Genomic DNA, 10,000 nt, shown 5'->3' on the forward strand with positions numbered 1-10,000 from the left:
GTTTGATCAGCTCTGTCACCACATATCAATCAGTTTGATCAGCTCTGTCACCACAGATCAATCAGTTTGATCAGCTCTGTCACCACAGATCAATCAGTTTGATCAGTCCTGTAACCACAGATCAATCAGTTTGATTTGTCCTGTCACCACAGATCAGTCAGTCAATACTCCAGACGAGTCCACATGGCGTCTTAATAAATAGTTCAACAAACACAGGAAGCGTGGTTGAGTCTGTGAGGAGAATAGAATCCACACCAGGCCTAAACATAAATTTGACTTCAATGGACTATTTTCTTCTCTCAAACTCTTTATTTGTCATTTATCTCTTAGCTGTATCTGACTGAAGGCAAAGGCAAGGATTTGTCATTGAAGCATGTTTGTATCCATGAAACATGTCAAACCACCACAGTGTCAACTCAGGGTTGTGTTGACTGTGTTCAGGAATCTGCTCTGATTTTAGAGCGCTCTGGTTTTGACATCATAGAGTTCTCTGATATCAATTAGTATACAAACAGAGTAGATACTTACTAACATTGCCAATTGCATCGCTTAAAATACATTTAAATTAATGTGAATTAATCTCATGTATAAACATTATTATAACCCATTTTGTTCCAGGTACTATAGAGTGTGTGTTGAATACTGTCTAGTACCAGACAGGCTGCAACCACTGCATTTTGCAGTGACTTCCTCCTCCATTGTTCAGACATACAGGACAACCCAGCTTTACACTCAGAGCGGTCATTGAGCCACTCTGAGTCTCCCAAAGCGCAGAGCTCTGAATCTTCCAAGGTTACAACCCTCCGACCGCTCTGAATTTACAAACCGGCCAGAGAGCACCCAAGGGTGCACTCCAGCGCTCTCGGAGCATATTTTCAAATGTGCCCTCAGAGAGCCATGAACAACTAGCTGTCCATTTTTTGTCTCACACATTCAGTAGATATCCACACATTAAAAATAGGCTCTCTCCTTCCCTCTAGCTCCCTCCCTCCCCCTCTATCTACACTTACAGATTCAGCAGTGAGTTATATAGGACCTGTGGATGCTTTAACCTGCATCTCGCAGCATCAGTTGATCCTATACTAACCCTAACCAACCCCAAACCTCCAACCCCCCTAACCCTGACTTTACACTGTGTCCCTAACCTGAGTCAACTCTACCTTCACTGTGTCCCTAACCTGAGCCAACTCTACCTTCACTGTGTCCCTAACCTGAGCCAACTCTACCTTCACTGTGTCCCTAACCTGAGTCAACTCTACCTTCACTGTGTCCCTAACCTGAGTCAACTCTACCTTCACTGTGTCCCTAACCTGAGACAACTCTACCTTCACTGTGTCCCTAACCTGAGCCAACTCTACCTTCACTGTGTCCCTAACCTGAGACAACTCTACCTTCACTGTGTCCCTAACCTGAGACAACTCTACCTTCACTGTGTCCCTAACCTGAGTCAACTCTACCTTAGAGTTGAGTTTAGAGCAGGGGTGATGCTACTTTGATGATGGAGAGGGCCATTATATATACAAACTCACTCCAGAGGGCCACATTGCATATACTGTCGGGCAGTGGTGTAAAGTAACTAAGTACATTTACTTAAGTACTGTACTTAAGTAAACCTTTGAGGATTGTTTTACTTTACTGGAGTATTTCCCATTTTCAGTACTTTTACTTCTACTCCACTACATCTCAGAGGCAAATATTGTACTTTTTCTCCACTACAATTATTTGAAAACTTTAGTTACTAGTTACTTTTCAGATGATGATATTATGAAACATACATTAACCACTTTAGCCCTATTTTATACATATTTGAAAATAGCAGATCTACAAGCTCACAACGCGTCGCATTGCGACGCGTTGTGAGCTTGTAGATCTGCTATTTTCAAACATTTTAGTAGTTTTACTTTTGGTACTTTAAGTACATTTTGATGCCAATACTTTTGTACTTTTAATCAAGTAAATTTAGAATTCTGGACTTTTACTTGTAACAGAGTATTTCTATATTGCAGTATTGATACTTTTACTTAAGTAAAACATTTGAGTACTTTTTCCACCACTGCTGTCGGGTCACACACAAGTAGCAAAATAGCCAATCTTATTTTTGCTATTTTTTTATTTGAATCCTGATTATAATTGTTTTGCTATTTTGGAATTGGAATCCTGACAAGTAATATTTTTTTATTTCATTTCAAATGCATTTAGTTATACTTATGTTAACTTTATGAACTTACGTAGAAATACATTGGACATAAAAAAGACAATAGAATTGTAATACTAGTCATTAAGCTGCTAATACAGAGTGAAGTAATTAAAGCGGGTCATGTTTGCAATTGTAACAGCTGAAATTAATAATATATCAATATTCTGATATTAACCTGCGGGCTGCATTAAGTGAAGGTGGGGGCCGCATGTGGGTTAGAGTACTATTAACTTAAAAGAAAGGTTACAATAAATAGTTTGTTTCCTCTGCCGTGGATATTTTAAATAAGAATATTTTAAAATGCATTTTAGCTGCATTTTATTGCATTTGTGTATTTCATGTATTAGTTGTGTTTGTATTGTTTGTATACAGCATGCCAGTGTGCCAAAGGCACATTTCCATTTCATATTAGATTTAATGGACGTTAACGTTTTCCTTATCTTGTACCTTCCGTCCACAGAACCTGAAGCGTGTGGCGGAGGTGTGGATGGATGAATATGCAGAGTACATCTACCAGCGGCGGCCAGAGTACCGACACCTGTCTGCAGGAGACATGACTCAGCAGAAAGAGCTGCGGAGCAGCCTCAACTGTAAGAGCTTCAAGTGGTTCATGAGCCAGGTGGCCTGGGATCTGCCCAAACACTACCCACCAGTGGAGCCCCCTGCTGCCGCCTGGGGAGAGGTACAAGACAGATGCTTACATCAGTGCTTCTCACATAATGTTCATGTCAAGGACCACCCAGATTAATGTGTATTTGGCTGCGGACCCCCATCTGTAAAGGTTTTGTGCCAGGGACCAGTGGTGCAAAGTAACTAAGTACATTTAATCAAGTACTGTACTTAAGTTCAATTTTGAGCTATTTGTACTTTACTCGAATATTTCCAATTTCCTATACTTTTACTTCTACTCCACTACATCTCAGAGGCAAATATCGTACTTTTACTCCACTACAATTATTTCAAAACTTGAGTTACTAGTTACCTTGCAGATATAAATTATTACATTATAAAACATACATTAACCACATCAACTACAAGCTCACAACGCATCGCGACGCGTTGTGAGCTTGTAGATCGGCAATTTTCTAACATTTTAGTACTTTTACTTTTGGTACTTTAAGTACATTTTGATACCAATACTTGGTACTTGGACCAATTCCGGACTTTTACTTTGATACTTTTACTTAAGTCAAACATTTGAGTACTTTTTCCACCACTGCCAGGGACCCCCAGAAGAGAAGAGATTTGTGTTAAACATGTTCAAAATTATTCCAAATTATTTCCCCACGATGTTTTCGGACACAAAACATTGCGACGATGCTACGAAGATTTAATGTGTTTAACATGGTGTGTGTGTGTGTGTGTGTGTGTGTGTGTGTGTGTGTGTGTGTGTGTGTGTGCGTGTGTGTGCGTGTGTGTGTGTGTGCGTGCGTGCGTTGCAGATCCGTAACGTGGGCAACAGCATGTGCATAGAGAGTAAACACTTTGTGTCTGGGAGCCCCATCCGTCTGGAGAGCTGTCTGAAGGCTCGCGGGGAGGTGGGATGGAGTCATGGACAAGTGAGTCTGCACTTTTAAATGCTCCTAATAAAATGCTTCATGGTGCATCTATAGAGAGACTTTCTCTAACACGTTGTAAAGTGCATTACACCCACACCGACGGCGGAGGAAACCATGCTCATCAGGAGCAGTTAGGGGTTCAGTGTCTTGCTCAAGGACACTAAGCCTGGAGAAGCCAGGGATCGAACCGCTAACCTTAACCTTAACCTTAACACATTAACCGCCAAGAACGTAGTCCTACGGTCCGTTAAATCCAACTGTTAAGCGCCGAGACCGTAGCCCTACGGTCCACGGTCTTTTCGCGCTAAACACTTCCGGGTTCACTTTCGGAATTTTTTTGATCCACTTCCGTTTCCGGTTTGATGACCGGAAACGGAATTAGTTGGGATCCGGTTTTGACGATCACGCCCGCTCCCATTCTACAGACGAAACTGAAACTCAATTCTCTTCCTGTAGTTTTTTCTCCTCGCATATCACTGTTTAACGTAATCCGCTCTAACTACAACATGGATGCCCCGTTTTGGGAGATACGTTGAGATGTCGCGGAAGTAAACAGACCTTGTACGGCTCAATCTTAAGGATTTTAACAAGATCTATGGCGACATGAAAAAAACAACAAAAACAACAAAAACACCTTGGCACTGGTGAGTACATTATGAGATTAACCTCTGGCGGTCGATGTGTTAACCTTAGGATAAGCGTCCGCTTTACATCCTGAGCCACTAACGCCTCCAAGGTTTTGAGGTGGAAAGATGATGTTTTATTTAAATGTACTTTAGTTACTTAAAGCAGGGGTCTTCAACGTTTTCAGGCCAGGGACCCCCTAGCTGAGAAAGAGTTGAAGCAGGGACCCCCTACTCTGTATTGTATACAATTGTGTTACAGATTACAGATTTTACTTAGTCTGCTCTTTTTTTCCCTCTACACCTATTTAGCCTCTTTGCCAAAAATAGCAGATCTACAAGCTCTCCACGCCTCGCAGTGCGAGGCGTGTTGAGCTTGTAGATCTGCTATTTTCGGCTAATGTTCCGCTCAGAAAAGGAATTCTAGGGTTCAAGTAAGTGGTTAATGTAAAAAAAATGTATCCTATCGCACAAAGATTTGGCGGACCCCCTATAGTAGCTCTGAGGACCCCCTAGGGGTCCCGGACCCCCTGTTGAAGACCCCCTGACTTAAAAACTCTGACATGTTCCATTGACTATGACTCACTGTACCGCAGAACATTTTTATAAGACATACTGTAATTTGTTTGTTTTTTGAGGAAGTCAGTTTCCATTAATTTCAGTAGGATTAGAAAATTAACTTGCAAACACTTTAAAACTCGCTTGAGACAGTTAATCCAACACAGTGAGATTTATTTTGCCGTTATTGCTGTATTTTTATGTATTTTAAAGTGCAGATTAATTTGAACAATCAAGTTGAAAATATTGAATGACTTCCTAACCGTGTAATGATTAGCCCAGTGTCTATCAACCTTTTTTGTGCCAAGGCACACCTGGCATAGCCAAAAAATCCCAGGGCACACCTAGATATACGGTATATATATATATAGAAAAAAAGCAAATGCAAACAAATATTTCTGTTTTTGCATTATTCAGACATGCAAACTTTCAGCTGACCCGAAAAAAACAGCATTTTGTCACCCTTTTCACCTCGGGGCTGTTTGCATGCCTGATTATTATTGTTTTTTTTTTTTTTTTTTTTTTTTTTAATTATATTTTTTCAAACCTTCTTCAAACGGCGCGGCACACCTCAGCAGTAGCCCCGGCCCAAAATTGGGACGTTTGCCAGGGTTGATATACACTGGATTAGCCAACAGTGACTCGATTATTCATTATTCGGTAGCATTTTAATGACCGTGGAGAAAATATAAACACACACAGAATCTTAAAAATAAACCCATTAAGGATACAATGTGAATACAGTGACATGTACTGATGGTGGTATGGTTCTTTAAGTTTAAGAGTTTAAGAGACAGGACGGAACCATGGACTCCTGATTGAACATAATGACTCTGAAACCTGACATGTGCTGCTTAGTTCCTCTTCCCTGTGTGGAGTTATTTCATTACGCACACGTACGCGCACACGTACAGTACAGTACAGTACAGTACAGTACACGCACGCACGCACGCACGCACGCACGCACGCACGCACGCACGCACGCACGCACGCACGCACGCACGCACGCACGCACGCACACACACACACACACACACACACACACACACACACACACACACACACACACACACACACACACACACACACACGCCTCTAAAGGTCCTTACACACCGGGGTGATTTTTTTCATGCGAATAATACGTTTTTTTTTTAAACCTTATAAAGTCAATGCAAGCTTCCACACCAGTTTCGCGGAGCGAAAAAAGCGTCTTTTAATTATTCGGAAAGAGTCTGAATTTTGCGTATATTCGCATATTCCCCGGTGTGTAACCGCCTTAAATTAGACCTGCTGCCACCTATACGTTGTTACACCTTTGAATCCGGGAGCCACCTCTGTGTCTCATTAGTTGTTGCTATACATATAGCAACATCATGTTGTATAATTTTTTTTTGTAAGAATTTGAACATTTTCAGAAATCTTAGGTTAGGTTTTAGAAGGCGTTTTTAGAATCGGCCTCAGGTCTAAATGGGTTAAGCGTCGTGTTGTTGTTGTGATGGTGTGTTTGTTCCACACGTCGTCCCAACATGGTTCAACAGAGTAGTGAATACAGAGTTGAAGTCTCACTCGCTCCCTCTTTGTCTCACAGTTGAAATAGTGCGTCTTTGTGCTTTGACACTTTAATTAGTGTCATGTGAAGATGTGTGTTGCAGTTTAATCTCAAATTGCTGTATAAATACTCTGTGCTGAAAAGCAGCTTGACTGTAAATCACAACAAGCTCTCTGGCAGGCGGCCTGGTCACGACTGGTGTTGTTTTTCCTGTGTAGAAGCCGGTCGGATGCAGCAGATTCAGAGAGACAGAGAAAATAAGACTAGTTGGAATAGGAGTCTGACATTAATAAGCAAGTACATGTATTAGAGGAGATGTTGCAGCTTTACGGAGGTGAAATATGCAGCGTGTAGGATTACTGTTAATAGCTTTCTATGAGTGTGGGTAGGTAGTGGGTACAGTTATTGTATACGCCCTATGCAGTGGTGGAAAGTAACTAAGTACATTTATTTAAGTACTGTACTTAAGTACAATGTTGAGTTTTTTTCTACTTTACTTGAGTATTTCCAATTTTCAATATTTGTACTTCTTCTGCACTACATCTCAGAGGCAAATATTGTACTTTTGCTCCACTACAATTATTTGAAAACTTAAGTTACTAGTTACTTTTCAGATATAAATTATTACATTATGAAACGATACATTAACCACTTTAGCCCAATTTTATACCTAGGCTATTTGAAAATAGCAGATCTACAAGCTCACATCGCGACGCGTTGTGAGCTTGTAGATCGGCTATTTTCAAACATTTTTGTACTTTTACTTGTGGTACTTTAAAGGGATACTTCACTTTCGGGCCGGGGACTCATTTAAAAAAAATATTAAAAATAAATGAAAAAAGTTATGGAAAATTCATGGCCCCCTCACACATTAGTAGGACACTCTAATGCGTGAGGGGGCCATGAATTTTCCATAACTTTTTTCATTTATTTTTAATATTTTTTTTAAATGTGTCCCCGGCCCTAAAGTGAAGTATCCCTTTAAGTACATTTTGATACCAATACTTTTGTACTTTTACTCCAGTAAATCTTGAATTCCGGACTTTTACTTGTAACGGAGTACTTCTACATAGCAGTATTGATGCTTTTACTTAAGTAAAACATCTCAGTACTTTTTCCACCACTGGCCCTATGTTCTATGTGGTATGTATGTACTGTATATCATGGATGTTTAATTGTGAGCAGGGGTGTACTGGAGGTGGAGCCTTTGACTGGTTGTTTGAGCTGCACGCTCGCCCGCACATGCATGGACACGTGCATGTGGACACGTGAGAGTGCGTCTACCTCTCATATCGATCAAAAACAACCATTGGCACCTCTTACCAAAGCTTACAAAAGCTGCCGAGCGTCAACAGCATGAACTAACATGGGAATGACCCTGTCTCTGGATGCATATCAATGGTCCATTGTGTGACCTGCTAAGTGTTCTGAAGCAGAACAAAGAGAACGTTTGGATAACAGTGGCTGAAGGATTCATTAGCTACGTTACAGAGGTGAAGTCTGCAGGGTAAATGACTAAACTATCCCCATTATTAGGGCTGTGAATCTTCTGCTATCACGATTCAATTCGGAATCTTTGGGGTCACCATTCCGATTTTTTCCGTTTTTTCAAAAGAAACTATTCTCGATAAATAAATAAAAATCCGATTCAAAAACTTTTTTTCAAAAATTATTCTCGATTCAAAAACATTTGATATACAGTATATTGTTGTTTAATAAATAGGCCTACATATTAAAGAGGTTATTTCAATCGGCGAACGCTCGCATGCGTGTGTATGTGTGAGCGTGTATGTGTGAGCGTGTGCAAGTGACATAGCGCTCCTATAGTAAAAATAATCCACAGTACACCACTGATGGTGAGTAGGATGGAGGTCCTGGTGTGTAGCTGTTCCCACTCTCAACCTTCATGTCTGCAGTGGACTTTCCAGGTGAACACAATAGAGGGACCATAGCCTTGAGTTCAGTCTACTTTATGTACAGAGCAGGCAGTGCTAATGTATTCACTGTAATGTCCCTTGTAATTTATCAAAGCAAACTTGGAATATTAATTGAGTCTCTGGATACAGGGTTATGAATAACCCTGTTCCCCCAGTAGGAAGGTCGTGTTAAAGAAAGAGCCTTTCTTTATTGGGTGATATGTCATCTGCCTTAGATGAACCTTGGTTTATGCAGAGCATTGCTTCGTTGTTGTTTTGTCTTTTTCTCTCAGCCATTCACTGATTCTCTACGATCATGTTACGACCCCTAGTCCAGGGTTAGGGGAAGCAACATAAAATGCAAGAGGACAAAGGATTTAAAACTGAATATACATGCATTACAAACAAAAAATATAAAGTGTTACAAAAATATATATAAACTGGAGCTGCCTAACCTATAACAGAAAACAACTAAACTAAACACACTCAAAACCTAATACAAAGAATCAAAGGGTCATAGTCTCTGGTCTTTCCTAAAGAAAGACAAACATAAGGTTGGGTGAGAGAACAGAGGAATGGATTCTCTGCTGCTGTTAGGCTGACAGTCCTCTGCAGCAATGGATTCAAACTGAGGGTTTATAGAGGAGCAGAAGTGGCCACGCCCAATCAGCAACCATGATCATTAGTGAACCAGCGAATCAGTGGCAGGGACGATTCCCCACAGCTGTCAGACATTTGGCAATCGGCAGCACTGCCAATTCTCCACCTTAGAAACAGGAATGAAAGAATAAAGCAACACACAAATACTATCATACATCTAAAGAAATAACTAATACGAAATACGGTTGATACACTCAAACATGCACTGAAAGTCGCGCACGAGTTATCGTTCGTGCAGAACTAGACGACGCTGGTTGCTTACTTCTTCCACAGAACCTGGCGTCTGTGGAAGAAGTAAGCAACCAGCATCATGTCGTTCTGCATGAACGATAACTCGTTCGCGACATTCAGTGCACGTTTGAGTATCATGAGACTCCACAATGAGCAGTAGTAGAGAAAATACTAACTTTGCATCGGTTATAATAGACGATTTTCACTCTTACACGGGCTCCCATTATGCCAACGGAGGGGGTCGACATATTGCACGGCACGGCACTCTCTGAAATATCTCAACGTCCCTTTCAATGATGGTGAGTGATTAGCGACACATCAAAGATAACACTTAAAATGGGCGGATCTCTCCTTTAAGAGATTAACGATATCAATAGAAGATAATTAAATCAACCACATCCACTCCAAACAAAGCACCTTGACTTAAAGACGGGGTGCCCCCCCCCCCCCCCCGCCTAAAACATAATCATCAGGTATTATGGTTATACTAGGAGGAAGATTTTTTTTCAAAAAAGTGTACAGAAAGTGTTAAAATTATGTTTTTATGTGGACACGCCTCCAGCTCATTAAGTATACCTGGTTCTCACCTTAGCACCTCCTCCACCACCTTAGCACCACCCACCTGTCCTAGTTCCTCCTCCTCCTCCTCATGCCCACACCTGTTGTGTTATGATAATGAGGGGGAGGGTATGTTTTTACTATGTCAC

The 10,000-nt window shown here is 40.9% G+C and overlaps 1 protein-coding gene across 3 annotated transcripts in view; it reads left to right on the plus strand.

Annotated features, from left to right (window-relative positions):
* LOC308091058 (polypeptide N-acetylgalactosaminyltransferase 10-like) overlaps nucleotides 1-10,000 on the plus strand; it is a 99,099-nt gene that overhangs the window by 84,203 nt on the left and 4,896 nt on the right. For all 3 annotated transcript variants that reach the window (XR_013933658.1, XR_013933659.1, XM_080436364.1), the window contains exons 9-10: nucleotides 2,658-2,879; nucleotides 3,640-3,756. Coding sequence is in view for 1 of the 3 variants with exons in the window: in XM_080436364.1 (XP_080292490.1) it covers nucleotides 2,658-2,879; nucleotides 3,640-3,756 (339 nt within the window). In the remaining 2 variants the exon portion in view is untranslated. The remainder of the gene's footprint in view (nucleotides 1-2,657; nucleotides 2,880-3,639; nucleotides 3,757-10,000) is intronic.

Source organism: Gymnoscopelus braueri, assembly GCF_963280865.1.
Source record: "Gymnoscopelus braueri genome assembly, chromosome: 8".
Lineage (NCBI taxonomy): Eukaryota > Metazoa > Chordata > Actinopteri > Myctophiformes > Myctophidae > Gymnoscopelus > Gymnoscopelus braueri.